We start from the raw sequence: 23,126 nt of genomic DNA, 5'->3' as shown, positions 1-23,126 counted from the left end.
TAATTAAACTGGCAATCTACCAACACCCAAATCCTCAAAAAAAATCAAAGCATAAGTGCCTCCAAATCCTATCAAATGTTATTGTGGTTTAACTCCTCTGATGGGATTATACATCTCCGCACAGAGAGTGGATGCAGTTCCACAGCAACACAGATATGTGTTAGCAGATAAACAGCAATTATAGCCTGCAAGTCTCACTGGGAAAGACCTTTGGCCACACAGGATGCTGAATTATCTGTCTTGGGTTCTCCAGATGCTGAGGAGCAAAGGCAACTTGTCCTGAGCTACCCTACCTCTGATTGCAGGGCCAGCATCGGTCCCTCCCGCAGGCACATGGAACCATCCATGCCCTGGTTTGCGGGGAATCTCCTATTTGGGAGGCTGGAGGAAGGCACAAAACCACAGAGCACTCGGGCATCTTCCTGTGCAGCTGCCAGAGGGCAGAAAATAAGTCAGATTCGTAGAAACAGGTGATGAGGCCACATCTGGCAAGCCAACAGCTTATCTGCGTTCTCATCCTCCAGCCCACGACCTCCAAGAGCTCGTTAGTTATCGGCACCTAGCGCAGTTACATGGAAACACGGCGCTTTGCTTTATTGGCTCCGAGGTGACGAGCTCGATAAGCGTCGTTTCTGAGAATGCGTTGGGTGCTCCCTGGAATGAGTTTGTGAGACCGATCCGCTGCGCTTTGCCATCCAGTTCGCCGCGAGACGACGCCGTTTAGACCACAGCACATCTGCGTTCACATTCATGATAGTGTTTCCAAAGGGGCTGAGCCTCATCACCTTCAACATCCCAGAAACTCAGGTGGGAAGGGCTGCCAGAGCAGATTTACAGACAAAACACCACGCGCAGTTTCATCTGGTCGCACGGGAACCCATGGTGAGGTAGAACCCAAACCCTGCCAACCCGCAGCACCGGCCATTTGGTGACCCTGCTTGCCGCAAGAACCGCGCACACCGGGCGAGCTCTGTGCCCGGTTGGACCCTCCGGTCACACACATCATACAGGTGCCTCCACCACCATTTATTTCAATAAGTCACTATGACATCTCATATATAATACAAACGTTTATATACATTGTATATGCGCTTCAAAATAGGAAATCATCGCTAAGTACACCATATGTATAACATATAAGAAAACATATGTTTAAAAACATGTTTCTAGGCACCAGTTGTGCTCTTGAATACATTCCCTGTTGCACATTGGCACTGTGTACATAAAATACCCATTTCTAATGAGTTATTTACTGAAGAAAAACACTTCTAGAACTTTCAGGTTTACCTCTTCTTGAACTTTTACACTGAGGTATTTAAATGACATCAAAAGCTATGCACAATTACACTCCAGGTTTCTCTCAGACCCATTAGATTTTAAACTCGCTATCTAAAACTTGAATGCTTTCCAAAACTACAGACCCATTAACTCGTGGAAAAAAATGTTACAGAAGTAAAATTCATTTCATACAGCGCACGGGCAACCAACTCGGGTATTTTAACTGCACAGAGTCCAAATCAAGAACCCTTCTCCAGTCCTGAGCGCAGGCTCCAGCATGCACAATGTGATCACAGAGATGAATTGTCAGAGCATATTTGAGGCATCTATCCACGATCTTTGCTCAAACACAACCCCTGAAGGCCCAGATAGTCAGCACTGGGTTAAGAATTCAGCTCTTGCTGTTAGCAACAGAGAACATCTAAGGAGATACTTTTCTAAACCATCACAAAATCATCACTTATCAGCAGGAAAAAAACCCCTAAGTGTTCATGTAGATGCTCTTAAACTCCAGACATAAACAGACTTCCCCCAAATCCAGACACTGTCTGGAACCGAACGTGCCTGTGGGTTTCTCCCTACACCCACAGCAAGCAATCGAGTCTCACCGAAGCGGTTTAAGCTGCAGAGATGTTCCAGCTCGACTTGCCGATGACAGCCATGCCGGTATTTCGGCACAACGGGACGTCCAGCAGGAGGAAGCGCACGGCGTGTCGGCTGCGCTGGGCTCACGGGTGAAACGTCAGTCAGACATGGCAACCTCGGAAGTTTACAGCGCAGACAAGTGGTTCTCTACCCCCATTTTGAACTACAGTTTCCACTAATAACGTTCTAATCAGAAATTACCATTCCCTTTGCCTTCTGGCTAGCCACATATTCTGTTTTCCACACACGTGAAGATCTCCATGGAGAACCCCAAACACCTGGAGATCTGGAGCTACCTGGTGATCATGACTGATTCCATTCGTTGGCCTGACAATGGGGACGCTGCTGAATATCTTGGTTTTTTCTCAATGTCTGAAGAAATGCAGAAAAGTGGCATTGAATCACCATCTCTCAACAGTCACTTAATGGCCAGCACCAGAATTCAGGTGCAATTCTGGTGCATGGCCAGCACAAGAGTTGGGGCGATGACAACTGTCTCGGGAGGTACAGCTGACACACACCACTCAGCGTGACCAAGAACAAATAACCTGTATAAATAGAAGCGCAAAGGAAGCTGGCTGGGTCCATCAGGAGAGAGGAAAGTTCATTTGGGAACCAGACTGAAACACTGGAGATTCCTGCACTGAGAAGAGACAAATTCCTACGACTACATACAGAATTGGCTAGAAATGCACAGAGGACAACATCCTCTCAGTCCTGGCAACACAGGGTCACCCTAAGAGAAATAATCACACGATTCCACCAAGAACAGCTGCTCCCATGGGTCCTCATGCCAAAGGGGCCGCTCAACAAGACCCATGGGAACCGAGGTGCAGTTAAACAGTTACAGATACCCACGTCTTTATAGCCACAGAATGTTCTGTCTCATTACTTGTTACAATCAACCGGCTCAGAAACGCAGGGAACAGCAACATAATGCAGAGTCAGTTTTTGATGAGACTAGAATTGGAGTCGACGTGTTCCTCCTGGATAGGAATTCGAAAGCTCCTTTCTGAAAGACAGATAATAAAACAAATACTGTACAGAGTAGAAGGGGCAGGAAAAGGGAACGTTTCTAGTTTCATGGATGACACCTATGAGTGACATTGGGTCAGTGCTTGTCTTCCTAGTCAGTGTCAGGAAACACCAAGTATAGGGAATAGTAAAAATAGACTTCACCATTGCTGTGTGAATGGAACATGAGGCAGCTGTGGGCTGACTCAAGAGCCCTGTGTTTGCAGGAGACACTTCAAGACAATTCACTTCTATGTAAGCAAAAAAGTTCACAATATACTCTTTAAAATATGATTCTGAATCTTCTTTGCACCGAGTCAAAATCCCTGCACAAAATCATTATATCGTTTTTGCAGGGACTAAGGTGGTAAAAAGCTAGAAGGAGTTATAAATGGAAGAAAGAGAGAGAGACTCCTTCTGCATGGCATGGTCTATAGGAACACAAACTTGGGACACCACAACCTCCAGTGCATCAGGACTAACTAGAGGATAAACCACTGGCATGAACTGCAGATGGCACTGTGCTGCTTCACCAGGTAGACTGAATTATGGTTGAAACAATTATCAAAGTTCAGATAGGGGGCGCTGATTATTCTCTTTCCAATACCTTTCCCCCCACAAACAGAAACTCACCCTGATGGTTGTTTTTACAAGGCTTCCTCTTGGTCCCTTTTTTAGCTGCTTGGATAATCAACAGGAGGATGGACATTCCACTCACCATGAGCAATATCAGACAAATAAGGATCAGTGATAAAGACCCTGGGGAAAAAAAAAAAAAGAAAAAATAAGAATATGCAAGAAAAGATTCGTGGTTCTGGCTGGAGTTTTATGGCTTTTCAGCTTCAAAAGCAGGAACTTAGAATTCACTAAGTCCCATGAACCACAAAGCCTAGAAGTCCCAGCTGCCAAGCAGACTAGTGAGAAATCCAGAATCCTGCGCACGTCTCACTGAAAGACTGTGTAAAATACACACAAACATTTCAAATGATACCCGTTTTATGTGAAAATTCCTAAGCAGCTCTTAGTAAATAGAGAGACAAGAGTGGCCGTTCCCTCTCCTTACCCCAGTTAGTCGCTGCGGGGCTGTTGGTATCCGAGCAAAGGAAAGGGACCACGCTGGGTCCGGACAGTGAGAACTTCACAGTAGACGTGTTAATGCTGTGGGCAGTGGTGGAGAGATTGGAAGCAGGAGTTGCGCTCGGGGAGGTCGCTGCTTGCGGGACGTGGTTGCTGCAAATAGCATCAGCTGTTTTTGTCCCTGGTCGAAGAGTAGTTTTCCCAAGAATGCTGCAGCTAGAGGTGTAAAATAAATTAGTGTGGTGGTTCAAACAGTCGCAGTAATGACTTTATAAGTGATCTCACTGAAACAAGGGAGTGAACGTTACAATCCTTGTTTTAACAATATAAACTTGGGTTTCACCTTTCCTGGGTTCTACAGTTATGTGAAGAACAAGTAAGCTAATCAGAGTTATCACTGGAAAAAAACAACCTACTGTTTTTCTTAGCATCTGTACATGTAAGAGCTTTGAGGCACAGCTGCATTTAACAAGAGAACCTTTTGCTACAGAAACAAAACATCCCAACCTTCAAAAACAAAAAGGCTGAGAATACTGCTGTTGGCAGAGCTGAAGAGGGAAAGGGCAGCAGGCAGATGGATGCTTCAAATTGGGCAGATTGCTCAAGTAAAGCCAAAACGCGGCTCAGAACATGTCAGGATCAGCGATACATACTTGGTCCAAGGCTGGCAGTTCTCATTTCTCCCTGTGGAGTAAGACCCTTCTGGACATGGTGTGCATACTGGAAAAAACAAAAAAGAGGCAGAATTTGAGTTCAGTTAGCAAAATAATTGAACAACAGCTACACAGTAATTATACTAATTATCATAGTAGTGGTCTAGGCTATAGAACAGACCCAACAAAACCCCCATAGGCTCTGAAAACCACAGTCATCGGGTCAGAAGTAACACAACACGCTCAGTGGGTCATTTTAGTCTGCAGCCAGCAAGGTTTCCCCTTTTCTCTGCTGGCTGATTATGGGTATTAATGAGGAGAGCATTAAGATTTTGGACAGCTCAGGAATCACAGAGCAACAGTTTGCACAACTACCCTGCTGTAACACTTGTGTGGAGATATCAAGGAGACAAATGACAACAGCTTTTACACTAGAAATAACCACCACCTCATTTGAAGCAGAGGGAAGAGTCTGGAGAGTCCGACATGTCACTAACTCACCGCTTCCCAGTTTATGTCCGGCAACAGGCATGTAACCCGCACGACACATGCAAAGCCTGTCAGAAGTCTTCTCGCACTTCTTCAGCTCCACGCTCCCCTTCCCTAGAGCAACAACAGAACAAAGGGCAAGTGAGGGACGAGAAGTAAGAAACAGAATCGATTACTCAGTGCCCGTCTGTAGAAACAACAGTTTATTAACAATTCCAGCAGCCAGGAGGTAGCAGCTACCAAAATGCCAACCCAGTCTTTGGACATGGTCACAGCTTTTATGACATCAGCCTTTGAGGAAGACGTAAGGGTAAGAAAGCCCACGCAGATTGATTGCCCCCCAAATTCATATGGAGAAACGACCGTCCTGCAGCTGACTCACAGGTCTGGCAGATGGTGCAGCTGTTGCAGAAGCTGTGGTGGTGCTCGCTGCTGAAGAACTGGTCCTGGCAGGGGACGCAGACCGTGTCTGCTGTGGCCGTGCAGCGGTCTTTCATCCTTTCACCTGAAACAGAGACCGTGTGAGAAGGAGGAGCTGATTGCTATCAGAAGGAAACCCTCTTCATTTCCGTGCATTAGAATGAAAGTGTGTCCGGAAAGTGATGGTTCCACTTACAACTCCGGCTGAAAACACTGAGACATGCCAGAATCCTTATGAGTTCTGACCCACAGCATCACTGGAGATCAAGCAGTGAAAATGGGTTAGCAGGGCTGCGAGCTGAGGTGATGCCCTACACGATTCTCCCAGCAGACCCCAAATATCACTCCTCCAGACTCCCTTTTCATAGGGTTTAGACATTGTTTGCAGCCAGTGTCACGGATAAAGAAAAAAAAGCAAGATTTAGCATGTCAGTAGGTCTGATCTCCAGTGCAATATAATGGCTTTATGACAAATCCTGCCTGCCCTTATGAGATAAATCATGCAAGTTAACCGAAAGTTACCCCAAACAGGTACAAAAGATGCTGCTGCTCAGGTTTGCAGAAAATTCACTAGTGATGCAGTCAGGGATAAATGTTCGTAGTATCTTCCTGCTGGCATTCTGGAAGCCCACTAGGCATGGAATAACTCAGTTGTATTGATATATATCCATATGGGCACCCAACATCAAAGAGGTTTCCAGCTCCATTTCCTAAACTGTGAGACGCCAGCTTCTCTCCATACAGCACAGGAACCATCGACAGCTTTAATGACTACGGCTTTCACACATTGAGCTTAAATACATCCCTACGCTCACAGACTGCTGCTTTCATTTGGGTTCTCCATTTTCCCATTCGGTAGGTGAGCAATGAGTACTAAAACCACAATTAGTACTAAAAATAATCCCTTCTGTTAAGAGGATTGTCCCTTCAAGAGTAATATTACCTGCAAATTGTGGTTACTCGTCATCACTATTTCTATGATGAAATCCCAGATATTAAAGCATTTGAGGTTTGATATTATTCTGCATTTGTGCTTCTCAACACCGCAAAGCTTTCAGAGATATTCAGATTGTTGAATAAAACCCCCCTGTGCATGCAAACCCCAGAATTCAGACTCAATCCATTTCTGCGATAAGAAGGGAGGAAACAAACACATTTTCTTCACGTTACGCTTTGCTAATCTCTGTCTGTGAATCAATCTTTCCCCTTCAAAAACAACCAAGTCGTTAGTCTAAACCCTGCCATAGGAGAAAGCTTAAAAACCCTATTTAGCAACAGAATGAATTACCTAAAGTTTTCCGTTATTATGCAAGGTCTCTGAGCTGCTTTGTGTGATCAGTAAAGGGCACTAACAGAAACACGACTGTCTTTTCTCAGCTAATACGATGCAAATGGCCCAGCCGCAGCGAGGAAGCTGAGCCACGCAAAACAAGTTGAAGAACATGTAACCCTTTCAAAGAGGATTCCTAAATTTAGTATGTTATAGAAATCATCTTCTGATAGGAAAGCCTCCCCATCAATTGTTTTTTCTCCATTCTATATTTGAATGATATTTCCATCAAGCTGGTTTTACCACCTGTAGATTATTAACTGACAGATATTACAGCAAACAAGTACAACCAACATACAGTGAAAATCACTTACCAGGGGCACAGTCGTTGCAGCATTTTCCACCGAAAGGATATTGATGTTCTTTGCATTCCAATCCTAAGCAATAAGTAATAACGACTGCCAGCAGCAAGAACAAAACTGTAGGAAAATGCAAGTAGAAACTTACAGCTACCATAATGCAGCCCTATTGTCCCAGCAGAATTCTGATGGTGGCGAACTCTTGGAGAAGCTTTTCTGCGCTGCCGGTGAGCAGAACAAATTCATATGTCAGTGCTGGGAAATTCCCAGCATGTGCTCCACGCCCCCATCCTTTTTCCCGCACCTCACAAACTTATTTTCTGCAGATCGCAACTCAAATCTTCGTAGGCAGGAAGACAGCAGGCTGTAAAGAATCCTGAGCTCTCTATCCTTAAAGCAGAGCGGCTCCAGTCGGGTCCATCCCTCCCTACGAAGCGTTAAAGCCCAAGCCTTGAACGCCAGGAGAATGAGCTGAGCCTTGTTACTGTAAAGAGGAGGATTAAAGCAACACAGAGGTAACACCCAAAAGCCTTTACGATGAGAGTCACGGGTAAAATGCAAGGCAGCCCACGTCGGTTCGCTCCTTAAAAGGTGAAGCACAGACAGATCGGTCAACTTGGCATTGCCCTGAAGAGCCAGCAAAAGCTCAAGAAGCATTTGCAGTCTCCGTTTCAGCTCAGTGTCAGACCACTGCGTCGCCACTGAAGACAAGTGACCCCAAAACAGGCTTTGTGTCACCTCCGCCACTTGCTGGCACAGAAATAAAGGCTTCCAGCAGAGGTGCGCTTTCTGAAAGCAAAAGCTGCAATATTCACATACCAGACACTGACTACTTTGTTCCGCAGAAGCACGTTAGCTCTGGAATCCAACACCCCGGAGGAACCTCCACCCAGCTGTGCCAGCCAGCAACAATTCATCTGGGATCTCAATTTTAGATCTTCCAGCTCTAAGAGACTTGAGTGACTCTTACGTAAAGGCCCAAGTAAAGAAGACATCCTACAGTAATCAAAGATGGTTTATTTCTGTTAAAAAACACAGCCAGACCTCCCAGACACAGCAGATCTACAGTCAACTTACATGTAAATGCAAAGGAGGGTTTGTTTGGGACAGCAGAACATTCAGAAGCGAATTAACCTGCAGAAATAGTGACTCTGCTCCTTAGGGATCACAGGCAAGTGAGGGTTCCCCTATGGGAAAAGACCTGCAAGAATCTGAGAAAGATTGAGTGCATAGAAAATGCTTTAAGAATTGGTTTTTAAAATAAATAAGACTACGGACAAACTAGAATAGTTTGAACTTCTAAAATTCCAAGACAGGAATAATGTCATGTAGCTCCAGATCTCACCCTGCAGTCCTGACAGCTCTTAGTTAAAATGTGATCCTGATTTCTGGCAAGGAAAAAGAAAACACATTAAGGTGCACAGCTCCATGCACACATTCAAAGTTCAGTTCTCACAGTTGTTCCTCAAGCTTCAGATTTATCAGGCGTGTGGCAGATACCACAACAACACCACATACTTGAATATTTTTGCAGTTGCTGGCTAAATACTGTGTATTTCTCAACGGATTCCATGCTCGTGTTATCAGAAAATTAAACTAAGGCTGTGAGTGCATAATCTTTGCCTCTATTGACAGATACATTTCCAAATGTCACCATCATATTTCAGCAGCACTTGCCTTCTCATCATCAGGTGTGACAAGATAGAACTTGCCCACTCAAATTCTAAACTCATTTTAACATGAGATTATCAACTGAATTGATCCCCCTCTTGCAGTTCTTTCAAAAATCATACAATTCTGAAGAGTTGCTATTTTTTCCCCGCTCACTGACAGACCTAAACCCAGCAATATTTCCAAAGCGTGGAGACAAGTATTTAATCAAAAAAAGATTTAAGGGCATAAAAAGACTCTGAGACAAGGCATTCAACAACAAAAAAGGAGGGAAAGAGGGAGGGAATACTGGAACAGAAACAGACAACAATACTTATATTTACATTATATTAAGAGAATAAATTTAATCAAATATAACATCTCACTTGCTTTTTCAGGCGACCCTTCAGAAAGAGGGTTTATTACAGTGAGGATGGAACCGGAATAAGAAGAAGTTTTCTGTTTTAGCCAGTAGTGGATGTGACCCTTGTGTCGCAAGATGCTTTCAGAGATTACCCCAAACCAGTCATATTAACGAGCTTTCCAAATGCTGACTGTACATTTCTCTGGCAAAAGCAGCTCAAAAGCAAAGCCTTCATCATTCATGAGTTCATCAGTGTCATTAATTTGCAGAGAGGCAGGTAATTATACTAGTTTTAACAATGAATTTTAGTTGTGTAGTAATCATACACCTGGGTGAATCCCATTGCTCTGTGCAACATATTTAAGTCCTCAAAGAAACCTTCCCTATTGTTTTAGAATGAAACTGGACTTTTTAAGACAAGCAATCTCGGATCTCTCACATGCCCACTGCAGCAAGCACAGAACCTGTCACACCACAACCAGTTTTCTTTGTCACTTTTACAATCAGTTCTTCCCCACAGCTCCCAAAAATAGTTCAGTGATGGAGGGAGAACTTGTATTAAATTCCCAACACACAATTATAGTAGTTTGAGATGCATTGAGAAAAGATATGGGAAGATCAGCCAATCAGTCTACGTACGGATATTCTCATGAGGTCAGAATGCAAGTATTTGAACCGCAATCCCCTTTATTACAAAACCCAACATCTTTCAGATTTAATTATGATTTCCAGGGGTCAGCAGCTATAAGGGCAGCAAGAAGAGTTAAATAGTTAAGAAGCCTCCATCAAACATAACGAGCCAAAAGCAGCTGAAACTTCAGCTGGATTAACTGTACAAACCATGTAGTCCAGAACCCACACCATTATTTACGGGCCATTCTTTTTCCCCTCATACCGAAGGCAACAGAGCTGTAGATCCTGCGTATGGACGGAAGGTTTTTTACGTGTAGGACAACACACCATAGGCATATGACACAGATAGCAGCAAAGGAACTTCCTGTCTGTTTGGGAGTTGGTTTTTGTCTTTTCAAAAGCAAGAAAGTGCTTCGGCGCCCCGGGCAGGAGAGCGGGGTCAGAACTCCTCGTGGACGTTCCGTGCGTAGTCCATAAGTTTGCTGCCTGTGAAGTATTCGCTGTATTTCAGGATCTCCTCCAGCTCCAAGTGATGGTTTTGATTTTCATCTGCTACCGCTATCATTTGTTTCGCTTCATTTAGGGCATTGTATTCATTCATGGGATCCATATATTCCTAAAACAAGAAAGAAGATGATTTTCAGCCACTAAGCACTCATCAGAATTAGGAACCTTAGCTATACGTAAGTCGGCAATTACGAGAGCAACACTTGAAAATAATATTTATTAAAAAAACCCCAAATCAAACCTCTGAAAGACAAGCAATCTCAGCTATTTTCTAGGCCACCGGGACTCCATGTTTGTTGGCCGTTGGGATTTTTTGGGTTTGCTTTATTTTGGGTTGTTTTTTTTTTCTTGAATGAATATATAGGTTGGCAGTTACTCCTGGTGTAACTGAAAGTATGACTCATTGTCTCATTAACCGCGCACCTAATGAAGCCTGTGACTTGCTTTCATGCACTCCAAATCCCTACGAGTGTCTAAGCGACAAAAAACCCTAAAAGCATCCCTGCGAATAACAGTTACGCTATGAAAACTCCCCCTCCTTTTTAATAAAAAGCATAACCACCATCTGCAAAGGCTACAGAACAATAGTACAATCCAAAGTTTTTTAAAGTCGGTTTTAAAAACACTACAAATATTTAAGGAACACTCACCTCCAGCTCTTCCATGGTGACAATGCCATCGTGGTTGGCATCAATGACCTCCTCAAATTCCTTCCTTCTGTCTTTCACCCAGTCGTCATCAATATCTTGAGCTTGTTGGTTCTCTACAGTTCCAACAGGTAACGAAATGAACTCTGACAGGGTGAGTTTCTTATCTCCGTCTTGATCTACAACAGGAGTACACAGTAACTGAAAAGGATTTGCTTAATGCCCATTAAAAATGGGAAATTCTTTCATGTCAGAGGTGTCATGGGTACATTTGGTTAGCGGAAAACTCGATGTACTATGGTATACGCGATGTGTGTTAACACAATGTATACACAATGTGTGTTAGAAAACATACAGTCATACACTAATAGGCAAAAAGAATGGTACTGGTCCTGAAAGACACGACATATGGCAAGCTGGGCTTTTTTTGTTTCCTTTTTAATTGTTTTCTTACAGCTGCACCCAGCTTTCCCTTGTATTGGCATTTGGGTAAATTAACCCCCATAAAAGACAGTGTGCTGGAAACTCTTCATATTTATTAACTAACAACTAGCAAAGTCATAATTATCTTTTTTTTCAATTCAGGTGTTCCAGCAGTTTTAAATATGCATCAGAACTGACTCAACAGAAAAAACCCCGTGTGTACCAATACCTATGAATTTAAAAAAATACATTATTTTCTTAGAAACCTCAACCATTTCTTTCCACGTTGATGACTGTATGTCACAATTCTTACACAGTTGCTGTACCGGGGAAGTACAAAGCCATTAATGCCCTCCTCACGGAACATTAACATATTTTATCATATTTTACTATTAATCACAGAATCCCAGAATGTCAGGGATTGGAAGGGACCTGGAAAGCTCATCCAGTGCAATCCCCTATGGAGCAGGAACACCCAGATGAGGTTACACAGGAAGGTGTCCAGGCGGGTTGGAATGTCTGCACAGAAGGAGACTCCACAACCCCCCTGGGCAGCCTGGGCCAGGCTCTGCCACCCTCACTGGGAAGAAGTTTCTTCTCAGATTTAAGTGGAACCTCTTGTGTTCCAGTTTGAACCCATTACCCCTTGTCTTATCACTGGTTGTCACCAAGAAGAGCCTGGCTCCATCCTCCTGACATTCACCCTTTAGATATCTGTAAACATTAATGAGGTCACCCCTCAGTGTCCTCTTGTCCAGCTCCAGAGCCCCAGCTCCCTCAGCCTTTCCTCACACGGGAGATGCTCCACTCCCTTCAGCATCTTTGTTGCCCTGCGCTGGACTCTCTGCAGCAGTTCCCTGTCCTGCTGGAACTGAGGGGCCACAGCTGGACACAATATTCCAGGTGTGTGGTCTCCCCAGGGCAGAGCAGAGGGGCAGGAGAACCTCTCTGACCTACCAACCACCCCCCTTCTAATAATCAAACCTTTTCTACCATTGCTACAGCGACCCTGCAATGCACTTCAGTGCGAAGCAGCGTCAGGTGTTGGATTCAGAATATCTTTCTCACATGCAATTTTCTGCTGTTCATTTAACAATCAGACACTAAATTTAGTCTTGAGAGGCACACAGACAACTCCGCAGAGATTCCAGCATTTGCACTAACAAACTGTTTTTTTCTTACTGATCACACTAGAAGGTGTGTAGAACAGAGCAAGTAAGATGTGCCAAAATTTCAAACAATGACAGTGCAATGACCTGTTGTCAACCCAACAAAATGGCTCGGCAGTAAACCACAGCCAAGAAACACATTTTCAAATAGCATACCCAAATCGCGGATGATTTCTTTCACCATGAACTTCAGCATCCCTCTACTATGCTCTGGATGAAGAAAGGACAAGAATTCTTCTTCATTCAACAAGGAATCAGGAGGTGGGTTGTCAGCTTGGTACCACCGATCCTTCAGGTTATCCAAAACTTCCTGTGCTAGAAATTTAAGAAAAACATTTAAGCTCTCATGTTCAACCTATTTAAAGTTCTTAAAATATACCTTCCCCTGTTACTCAACTGTTTAAACAAGGGTGACCTATGAACCTGCTATTTTACAGTCCAGCTCCCAGGGAAAGCAGGTGCGGAGGGGAACCAAACCGCTATTAGTTTCACCTAGTTTGTGCTGCAATGAGGAAATGAAAATAAAGATAATATATTTATTTAATAAACTGTCTTAAACAGCTCCTGCAAGCTTCTGGTTGCTGAGTTACAAGGAGAAGAAACCAAACCCAGGGTCACATCTACATTTCTGAACTGCCAGTTGCAATGATGAGTTAAGTCTTCTGAGAACGTTTTTTTGTGAAGAGTAAAGAAATCCTTCATATGAATCTCAGGGCAAGTCTGCAAATGCTAATGTAAGTCTGCAAATGCCAATGTTTAGTTACACCAAGGACACAAATAAATGCAGAAGAAATAATTTGCTTATGTTTTTGCAGTGTAGCCAACCGCTAATGTTGGAAGCCACAAGTCAATCTCCCTTTGCCTTCCTTTCTTACTCAGTTTTACATGAAACTCAACTGTCACCAGTTGAAACCATCGTTGTCTGTGTAAGTTAAATAAAGTCGTGTCCCTAGTTTTGGCCAAACTGCAATGTGCTTCTGTGCAAGACTCAGAACATGCCCAAAGATCCGCACATTCAGTTGTGTTTTATTATACAGACCGAAAAAGAGCATTTTGACACTGCGCTGGGGTATGAACATGAGTTGTGCCTCTCATCCTCAGGAAGCGGTAGATAACTAATTTGATTTTCCCAAACAAGGCTTGGTACCTAGGTAGAAAAACTATTCTGTACACACACTTTCCTTATTCAGCAAATCTTTTATCTGATGAGCATTCCCGTAAACTGCAGTTAACCACACCGCCATCCAACACCCTGCACAGGTGTTTTCCCTGCCAGAAAATTCAAAGACACATTTGCATTTTAGTTGCTTTTTGATAAACGGAAAATGTAACATAACCTACTTTTAAATGACTAATTCCTGCAAGGAAAGGCAAAGGCTTCACGTTTTACTTAACAGTAAATTTAAACACTTCTGGAGGGGGGAAGAGGGGAGATTACTGTCTGGACTTGCCGTGTTTACACCAAGCCAGATTCAAATGAAGGTTTCAAAAGTAACACGGAAGAAATGATCAATCTCACTAACCTAAGGAATTAATCTCTCTAGAGAGAACTTAAATGCAACATGAAACAACTGTTAGGCAACCATCTGCTATTAACTTTTAACACACTTTACAGTGCCCAAGCACGCACCTATTCAAACAACAGTGGTAGCACACACATCCCTCCTCGATTTTTTTCTTATCTTAAGAACAGTTTCGACTTTCAGGTTTTAGGAAAGTAAAAGAAAAGCCAACACACACCAACAGTCTGCACTTACTTTCTTCATCTATTTTCAGCTCTTCGTTGTTTTTGATCTTCTCTGCAACCTCTTTTTCATTAAATCCTTTACTCGCCAAAAATTTAATCTTATATTCATCCCAGGACACATGGCCTGTAAGAAAGAGCAACATCTCAGCCACGACAGAGATGCTTAACGACAAACCTTGGGTCACGTTCATTAAAATGGTACGTGCTAAAATCTTTTAGTTTAACACTATAACCATCACACTAAGCTTTATGAATGTCCATATGAGAACTATCACCCAATTCACTTTTATATGTCACTTTAGCCCAGATAAGCCTTGTGAAAATAACCTGTTAATGTCGCTGTCCCCATCCCAACCCTGGCAGAGCCACTTGTTACAATTTCCTCTGACTGCAAGGAAATAATTGCTACAGAACTACAAAGCTGACCGGAGCACATCACTTCTTCGCTCTTTTGTCTTCTGTATGGATCAAACCTGTCGTGATTACACACACCCCAAAGGAACGTGGATCTCGTCACAGCACATCCAAAGAGCAGCCAGTAGGTTTGGCAAATACCCAGTTTAGACGTCATCAGGAGACAGAGGAATTGTTCATCTTACCATCACCATCGGGGTCCACAGCTCGGAAGTGCATTTTATTCTCTTCCACGGCTTCCTGGAAATGTTCATCTGTCTTTTCCATGATCCAGCGCTGCATCTCTTTAGCACCTATCTTTTTATCATTATTTACATCCACCCTATGGATGAAGAGTAAAAAAAGGATTAGATTCGAGGATCAAGGTCAGGGGGACGTGTGGTATATTTTTCAGCTTCTCAACTGATTATTCAAAAATAACAAACATGGGTTGCTACAGAAAAGAGTGAATTTATAACCCTCTGTGAGAAGTTGTACATTCATTGAACTAAAGAGTAAACAAGTTAGTAATTTATTCCATAATTAAATTTAAGTAACTACAATATCTAGGTTACTACTCAGTGAAAAACATTCAGCTGGGCTTCACTTTGCTGGAACTCATTGCAATATTATGTTTTGGAGTAACTTTTTAAAGCAGAGGAAACCATGAGTACATCACTCATGGCCCATCAGCTCATTTCCCCCGGGGGCTCGGGGCTGCCGGCTGCTGCAGACTTTCACTACTTAGAAAAATGTCTTCTCCAACATCCTCTCAAACCATGAACCCCGTCTCAGTTTCTCTCTTCAAATCCTTTTTACCTTGATCTTCGCAGGTTTCTGCAGTTACTGACGAGCCGCCTCCCTGTGTCTGTCTAGATCGTATCACAACTGTCACGACCACTGAAAACATAATGTCAATACCCTTGGTGCAAAGACACTCCAACTATTTAATACTTTGACTGTTGTACTTGTAAGCAGAAAAAAAACCAATCTTGATCTCTGGTAACACGTTACAGCTGGTAGTTTTTAATTCTTAACACATTTAAAAGTTCTGCACATGCATTTGTTCCCCAGTAGGTTTGAGTTACCAGGCTCACTCTGCTTTGTCAAAGGATGTTTGTACTCAGTGCTATTGAGCTTCAGAATTAAACTTTCTCTACGTGATTAAAATTAGCAGCAAATGTCCAATCTGACAATCCACTGTTCTCCCTGATGAACCACAAATACTGCTTTTGTGTATTAAGATACACCGCCAAAGCATCAATCCTATTAATGCTTATTTCATTTAAAAAGGTAATATAAAAATTACACTTGAAGAACAAACACAAAATCAAAACCATGACACTTTCAGGGGTTTTTTGAGTATATCATTAAGTATTTATTCAAAAAAAGACAAAACACTATTTAAAACTGAAAAGACATCACTAACGTTTTAGGAGGGAAGATTCTATTTAAAGCACACCAAACCCGCTCTTGTTCAGTTAAAAGAAAATACAACAAAGAAAACAACAACAAAAACCCCCAGCTCAGTTCTGGCTTTTTTATCTTTTAGCATCACTGCCTTAACAGCACTGAAGTGTTAGCATTGAAACTCAAATTATTAAATATGTGATTTGCCTTTAAATGTCAGCTAAATGTTAAAAGCTTAAGCCAAACAACAACCTCAGCACCTGATCTTCTGCAACATTTCACTATATTAAGAAATGCAGCATTAGTGGTTTTAAATATTGTATCACATCTTTCCACATACGCACGGTATCAGCAATTTTTCAGTATCAATGGCACGACCAGTAAAACGGTCACGTGGCACCAGGTGAAAATACGTGGGGTTTGAGATGGAACAGGTGCTGCCAAAATCAAGAAGGGAAAACGAAGCATTTTCCCCTTCAACATTTAACATTCTGGTTTCCTTAGATGAAAGCGAGCCAAGTTACTATTTCCAAGCCGTACTTTCCAGCTAAATCACATCATAACTGGGGAGAAAGGTAAAAATATCCTATTTATTGCCCTGCTAGCTCAGGAAAGTACACATTTGTTCTGCGCTTGAATTTATCAGCTCTGCTCAGTACGTGTAATTTAATTTACAAGACGACGGGCCCTTAGAGGCAAGGCTCACCAGACTGAATTCCAGCATAACCGCCATTGATTTGGCAAAACCCGTGTTACCATAAATACACTCGATGGTTTTCAATATCCTTCCTCCTCCTTTCCCAGCAACACACACCTACACAACCTGAACTACACCAGACAGCAGACAAATTTGCTTTAGATTCTAGGAAAATGTGAACTATTTAAATGGGGACTACAGCAAGTGGCGTTTTTTTTTTTGCAATTAGAAGAAGAAAGGATGCCAAGTAAGCTCCTCTCTCAGACTTTCTTGATCTGAAGATACCTGAGCACTTGCCCTGGGCAGGAAATGAAGACTTCACAAACCGCGACCAGGATTTTCTGCACCGTGCTAAATTTCACAGGGGAAAGTGGAAATACTTGTTAAAACAACTTCTGTAGGCCAGTGAAGAGTGACTTCAGTCACATCCACCTTCTTGCCTAGAAAAACACAGTTTGGGGAGCTTTTCTTCTATGTTTCAACTTTATTTTCAGTAATACTGGATGGTTTTAATTGACTTTTTTATATCAGGCGGGCAAGCTGTAAAACCTCTACTGTCATTGATGAAAAACACATCGTGTGCTTTCTTTATGTCTTGAAATAAAACGTTTCCAAAGCATCTGAAAACCTGTGACTTACTCTGGTGTTCAGAGGTTCATGGTATTTATCTTTTCATCCAGCCTTTAAGAGCAAGTCTAGAAAACGACCAAATTCCTCAGAATGCTTTTCTAATCTGATCAGCCAACAGAGTGTAATTTTAAGTAAGTATCTGAGTCAAGCTGATCTTGAATCCAATTGCTTTAAGCCTCCTAAGACAACCCACAAACAGGCAGAAACAGAGTTTGCAATTTGTGAAAGACAATTTACTAACCACGAGTTGAACGTTTCCACTAAACACACAGCAATAAAGAAAATGAAACCTTCTAAGCATAATCTTAATATCTGTATGTATTCCAGCAATGAAGTGGTCTGAAGAGCAGACATAATAATAAAGGAGTCTACTCTAAATGAAATACACACTCTAGTTTGCCTATTCCTTTCGCTGCCTCTACTCAGAACACCAGAAAAAAAAGCCCATGTCCTTATTGATATTTTTCCCTGTTAACGAAAAGCTTCCAGAACAAAAGCCCTGTTAAGCCTTCTCATTTTACCTCAAGCATATGTGCATCCCCACACCATCACCGGCATTAAGAGCAGCAATGTAATTTAAGCTGTTCTAACAAAATTAATCCTTAGATACGAAAACGAAACTAAAGCAAATTCTGCCACCTTGTGTCCAAAAAGTATGGCTGGATTTGGACTTCCATCCTGTTTACTGACCTCCAAACATCTGAGAGTTTATGAGCTGACACAAACCCTATCTAGCTCCTCATCATTAACATTTTTAATTATTACAGGAAAAAATAAGTGCAAATTTTACTCTGAAATCAGAGAAAGGGGCTGTCCTCTTAACTTACTTTGAAAAGATGACCATGAGCTTCTTCCTGTTCTTTCTGGGTTCTGAATCTTCCTCAAACTCTTCCATCTCTTTGCCCAGAAAAACCTCCTGATGGAATTCTTTGTTAAGGTGTCCGTCCATCTCCATCTTGACCCCGTTCAAGTGATCCGGGGGCAAGATCTCGTTCTCATCTTTACCGTCAGCTGCCTTTTCTTTGAGGGCTGAATTATTTGCGGGCCTCGCGTAAACATCCATTAGGAGAAACACAAACAGAAGGGACAAGTACAGAGACCCCAAACCGCAGAGGAAGGCCTGTCTTGACATCATTTTTTCCCCTTTTTATTCAAAGTGTCAGCTGATTAAGTTGCTGCGAATGGATTAAATGACCTAAAAAGGAGAAAGCACACGCAAGTTAAGCTCTAGAACTTTATGCCACTAATAAAATATCTCCTAAAAGTCAGAACCTACACAGACACAGGAGTATTTGTGGCGAAAGAGTAAAAAAGCCTGATAAATAATAAATACAAAAGAGTAAGTTTCCAGCCTGCACAGCTGTAGCCTCTTTCGAACGCTTTGAAAGACAAGATGCTTTAAATGGCCTAGTTCTGCTCTGGAAACGCTCTTCAGGCGTCACGGCAGGAGATGAGAACTGAAACCCAAACGCCCAAACGCTCACTGAGAGCCCAACCCAGCGCTCCAGGACAGGCCGCACTCACTCACCGACAGCCCCGGGGCGCTCGCTATGCCCCTGCCCTGCCGAACCGGAGGACGGAGCCCCTGAGAACGGTGACCGGCCGCCGGGAGGCCCGTCCGGGCCTCGTGTCCCTCACAGACCCGACCCCGGACCCGCTCCCGCCGCGCAGGAACCGGCGGAGGGAGGACAGGAACCGGGCGAGCGCGGCGCAGGAAGTGCGTCACAACGCCGTGCGTGCGTGAGGGGCGCGGAGCGGCCATCTTGGAGTAGGGCAGGGGCATGCGGCAGCCATTTTCCCTCCCGGCGGGTCCTGGCAGATCCGTCGCAGCTGCCAGGACCTGGCGGTTGGCGTAACCCGTTAAAAAAGGGAAACTCCGGGTTCCGCTTGGGAGCCCCTAAATCCTGCTTTTTGTCCGTAAGACGCCACTAGCAATCCCTATAAAATCACAACAGCGACTGTTTTCCCTATGAAATCAAACCACACGGCTGATGCGCTCTACTGTGCCACGAAGAGGCGGTACCAAAGCTACCATGAGGCCTGGAGGCACAGCCAGCCGCGGGCCCTCCCGAGGCTGAAACGGCATCTGTCGCGATTTCCCTTTACCGTGACCCAAAACCGCGACCGGCGCGACACGCCGCGCCCGGAACCAAAATGGCGGCGCTTCGCCCTCGCTGCCCTGCTTTAAGATGGCCGCCGCGAGGCGCCGCCGTGTGCGGTCACGTGGCGCAGGGCGCGGCCCCGCCTCTCCCCGCTTCCCCCGCACGGCAGGCGGCGGGCGGAGCGGCGGGACCCACCGGGCCCGCGGCGGAGGCTCAGCAGGTAGGCAGGGAGCCGCTCCTCCTCCCGCCCCGGGCCGCCACTTCCCCGAGGAGAAGGGAGGAAAAAGTCCGGGAGGAGACATGAAACCACCTCTGAGGGACGGGGAAGCGCGGTGAGGGCTTCCCGCAGGAATCTTGACCCCTCTCGGCGGCCGTACGCCGTTCCCGCCTAAATCTGCGGTGGGCGGGCCGCGGCCTCCTCGCCCCGCCGAGGCCCCGCGGCCATGAAGCTGCTGCGCCTATTGTGCCGCCACAAGACGGCCCTGGGCCTGGGCGGCCTCTCACTGTTCGCCGCCGTCCTGCTCTACCTGGCCAAGTGCACCTCGGAGGGGCTGCGGCCGCTGCCCGCGCCCCGCGGGCTCCCACATCAGCAGCCCGCGGTCCCGCCACCCCGCGGGCCGGCCGCCCCGCCACCTTCCCCTGAGGAAACCGCTTTCCTGGCCGTGCTGGTCACCAGCGGGCCCAAGTACAGCGAGCGGCGCAGCATCATCCGCAGCACCTGGCTGTCGGCCGCCGGCCGCCCTCCTCACGACGGCGTCTGGAGCCGCTTCGTGGTGGGCACGGCCGGGCTGGGCGCGGAGGAGCTGCGGAGCCTGGAGCTGGAGCAGAGCCGCCACAGGGACCTCCTGCTGCTGCCCGAGCTGCGCGACTCCTACGAGAACCTGACCGCCAAAGTCCTGGCTGCCTACGTCTGGCTGGATCAACACCTGGACTTCCAGTTCGCCCTCAAAGCCGACGACGACACCTTCGTGCGCTTGGATGTGCTGGTGGAGGAGCTGCGGGCCAAGGAGCCGCGGCGCCTCTACTGGGGCTTCTTCTCCGGCCGCGGCCGAGTGAAATCCGGCGGCAAGTGGAAGGAGAGCGCCTGGGTGCTCTGTGACTACTACCTGCCGTACGCCCTGGGCGGCGGGTACGTGATTTCTGCGGATCTGGTGCGCTATTTGCGCCTCAGCAGGGACTACCTGAACATGTGGCAGAGCGAAGATGTGTCCCTGGGGGTCTGGCTGGCCCCCATCGACGTGAAGAGGGTGCACGACCCTCGTTTCGACACCGAGTACAAGTCCCGAGGGTGCAACAATAAGTACATAGTAACTCATAAGCAAAGCATCGAGGACATGCTGGAAAAGCACCAGACGCTGGCTAAAGAAGGAAAGCTCTGTAAGGAGGAGGTTAAGCTCAGGCTTTCCTACATGTACGACTGGGGAGTGCCTCCTTCACAGTGCTGCCAGAGGAAGGATGGAATCCCCTGAGAGGCCGGGGAAGAGGCGGAATGTTGGTGGACGCTGTGAGCTCAGTTACTGTTACTTGGGGAGAATCCCAGTAGCAAGGGCTTCAAAGTTATTCAAAAAGATTTTGCACGATTCGTTACGTCATGATCAATGAGACCCTGAAACTCCTAAGAGCTGCTGACGCGGGATGATGTAGAGATGCTTTTAAAAAAAAAAGTGACAAAAAGCAAGGAAAGGCTCATATAGCAGGATAACATGTTGCAAAATATGCATAGTAGAGGAAATTTGGGGGAGATAACTTGGATGAAAAGTTGCTGGAAGATCTTTAACAGATTCCAAGATTTATTCTGCTAGAGATCGCAGCAGGCCTTTGTGGTGAGGCAGATTGTGAAACCAGCATTTGCTGTTTATTTCTTGGCAAGGAAAAAGTGTCGGTTTGGCAAGGGCTGAAGGTTCTGGCGGGGCTGCAAATGAGCCGCTGTTGCGGGTGGGAGCAGGTGCCTGGTTATTGACACCGGTGGTCAAGTGAAGTGAAGAATTTTACCTGGATATTCATGTTAAGGGAGGGAGAGTCAGTCTGTTCTCTGGCGAGTGCTCCAGTTCACGAGAATGAAATTATTACCTTCTGTTTAACTCATCTCTAGGATTTTTCCTGTTTTCAGGACATAATGTACATAAAATACCCGGCAGCTATGGAGTAAGTCTGGATTTAGAAAGGTGAATAAGCTACAGTATTTGGGAGATATAGAATATGTTATTTTGGAGGCAGATTGTTACGCTACAAAGTGAGCCTGCAGCTGCTGTGCAGAGGTGTGCCCCCCAAATTCCTGTTTGAAGAGAACTTTGTCTCTCTGTTCAGGAGCTGCGTTGTGATTTAAGGAGATTTAATCCCTGAGATCCCCAAAGCTGAACTGTGCAGGTTCCTCCTCTCCAACCGCAGCTCAGAGCGGAACTAAAACTCATTTTACAGGAGATGTAAGTTAATTGCTCAAGTGATACGTCAATGAATGTCCCTTAATCCCGACTACACTACAAATAACTCCAGTTCTGACAGAACTTGTCAGCAGCAGGTTAATATTGAACAGTAAACACAGGCAGGACATTCTTGGCCATAGAATGGGTGACTTAGACAATTTCACCGTGTTATTTATCTTCAAACCTTTAGGTAAGCCTATAATTCAAATGCTTTTAAATGGCAGCTGCTCTAATACACAGAAATACTTTCTTCCCAGTGTTAATACAGAGCTACTGACTTCCAGAAACCTTCGTCAGCTCCGGATCTTGCGGTAGAAGCAGAGTTTTTGCTTTTATGCCTGAAGGGCATTCTTAATTCTCAGTTTTACTGTGTGTTGCACACTGCACTTTCATACCATTTCATTCCGTCCCTCCCACCTGCAGGAACAGACTCATTGCAAAGACAAAAATAAAGAAGAGGTGCCAATGTCTCTGTATTTTTGCTTCTTAAATTAGCCAGTTAGCAGTACATACCAAAGGAGTCGAGTGTTTTTTGTTATTCTTCTCTTGTTTTGGTTAATTTATTGAAGATTAGGAAAAGTCTTCTGCAGAGGATGATAATTCTCCATGTTGAAGTCGTGAACAAATCTTCTAAAACCAAGGAAGATACTGAAACAATGAGTTATTTTAGCATGTGTCCATTCTAACGCACGCTTATGTATCAACAGATAAGCATTATCAATGCTTATGTATCAACAGATAAGCAGATGCTCTTTTCAGCAAGGTCTACTATTCCAGAACAAGAATTTAACAAGATTACAGGAAATTTAAATTGATTTTAGCATTTTAAAAACTCATCTCTTTGCCATTTGGGGTTCACTAGTATTGTGTGTATATATGTGATTACATGCTTGTAACATATTTATTTATAATTATTGAAAACGTATTATGTATAGGAAAAATAAGATAGTTCAATGTCATTTTGAATTTGTTTGAGAAGGTTCTGTAACATCCATGAGAATTATGTATCAAGCAGAGCTTGGATTTCTGGGCATACAAGCCGTTATTTAAGGTACTGCAGATCAAACCTCCGCTTTGTGTCTCTCAAGCTGGTAAGAATGTGCTTCTTATGCATTTTATCAATAAC

At 44.5% G+C, this 23,126-nt stretch overlaps 3 protein-coding genes across 6 annotated transcripts; 1 reads left to right on the top strand and 2 right to left on the bottom strand.

Annotated features, from left to right (window-relative positions):
- Nucleotides 1-1,570: 1,570 nt before the first annotated feature.
- Nucleotides 1,571-7,390, bottom strand: TNFRSF4 (TNF receptor superfamily member 4). 3 transcript variants are annotated; one of them, XR_013923267.1, is made up of 8 exons: nt 7,221-7,390; nt 5,539-5,661; nt 5,169-5,270; nt 4,668-4,734; nt 4,001-4,230; nt 3,571-3,696; nt 2,782-2,935; nt 1,571-2,295 (listed from the first exon to the last, which is right to left on the bottom strand). XR_013923267.1 is itself a non-coding variant. In XM_080358800.1 (8 exons), exons 3-8 carry the CDS (start codon nt 5,651-5,653, stop codon nt 2,868-2,870), a joined length of 708 nt encoding a protein of 235 aa, XP_080214926.1. In that variant the 5' UTR covers nt 5,654-5,661; nt 5,773-5,833; nt 7,221-7,290; the 3' UTR covers nt 1,571-2,867. The 3 variants fall into 3 exon arrangements, 2 of the variants coding, with proteins under 2 accessions (XP_080214926.1, XP_080214925.1); XM_080358800.1 differs by adding an exon at nt 5,773-5,833 and having other exon boundaries at nt 1,571-2,935; nt 7,221-7,290; XM_080358799.1 differs by having other exon boundaries at nt 1,571-2,935.
- Nucleotides 7,391-9,078: 1,688 nt separating this feature from the next.
- SDF4 (stromal cell derived factor 4) lies at nt 9,079-22,613 on the bottom strand. 2 transcript variants are annotated; one of them, XM_080358947.1, is made up of 7 exons: nt 22,514-22,613; nt 18,303-18,670; nt 14,945-15,081; nt 14,356-14,469; nt 12,755-12,913; nt 11,010-11,185; nt 9,079-10,468 (listed from the first exon to the last, which is right to left on the bottom strand). In XM_080358947.1, the coding sequence occupies exons 2-7, from the start codon at nt 18,608-18,610 to the stop codon at nt 10,292-10,294; spliced, it is 1,071 nt and encodes a 356-aa protein (XP_080215073.1). In that variant the 5' UTR covers nt 18,611-18,670; nt 22,514-22,613; the 3' UTR covers nt 9,079-10,291. The 2 variants fall into 2 exon arrangements, with proteins under 2 accessions (XP_080215073.1, XP_080215072.1); XM_080358946.1 differs by lacking the exon at nt 22,514-22,613 and adding an exon at nt 19,004-19,163.
- B3GALT6 (beta-1,3-galactosyltransferase 6) lies at nt 20,021-21,175 on the top strand (the record flags this gene model as incomplete). The annotated part of the gene is made up of 1 exon (XM_080358595.1): nt 20,021-21,175. One exon carries the CDS (start codon nt 20,021-20,023, stop codon nt 21,044-21,046), a length of 1,026 nt encoding a protein of 341 aa, XP_080214721.1. The 3' UTR covers nt 21,047-21,175.
- Nucleotides 22,614-23,126: the final 513 nt, after the last annotated feature.

This window comes from Nesoenas mayeri (genome assembly GCF_963082525.1).
Source record: "Nesoenas mayeri genome assembly, chromosome: 24".
Taxonomy (NCBI): domain Eukaryota; kingdom Metazoa; phylum Chordata; class Aves; order Columbiformes; family Columbidae; genus Nesoenas; species Nesoenas mayeri.
The sequence above is the reverse complement of the archived record's forward strand: the minus strand, read 5'-3'. Positions and strand labels throughout refer to the sequence as shown.

Excerpts from the sequence above, each read along its gene's own strand:
- TNFRSF4 (XM_080358799.1), bottom strand. The coding sequence starts at position 7,362 with ATGGTAGCTGTAAGTTTCTACTTGCATTTTCCTACAGTTTTGTTCTTG. Across the intron at positions 5,662-7,220 it reads CTGCAACGACTGTGCCCCTG|GTGAAAGGATGAAAGACCGC; the intron begins GTAAGTGATTTT and ends TCTCTGTTTCAG. Across the intron at positions 3,697-4,000 it reads CCCCGCAGCGACTAACTGGG|GGTCTTTATCACTGATCCTT; the intron begins GTAAGGAGAGGG and ends TTTTTTCCCCAG.
- SDF4 (XM_080358947.1), bottom strand. The coding sequence starts at position 18,610 with ATGATGTCAAGACAGGCCTTCCTCTGCGGTTTGGGGTCTCTGTACTTG. Across the intron at positions 15,082-18,302 it reads CTCATGGTCATCTTTTCAAA|GGTGGATGTAAATAATGATA; the intron begins GTAAGTTAAGAG and ends CTTCATCCATAG. Across the intron at positions 14,470-14,944 it reads TGTGGACCCCGATGGTGATG|GCCATGTGTCCTGGGATGAA; the intron begins GTAAGATGAACA and ends TCTTTCTTACAG.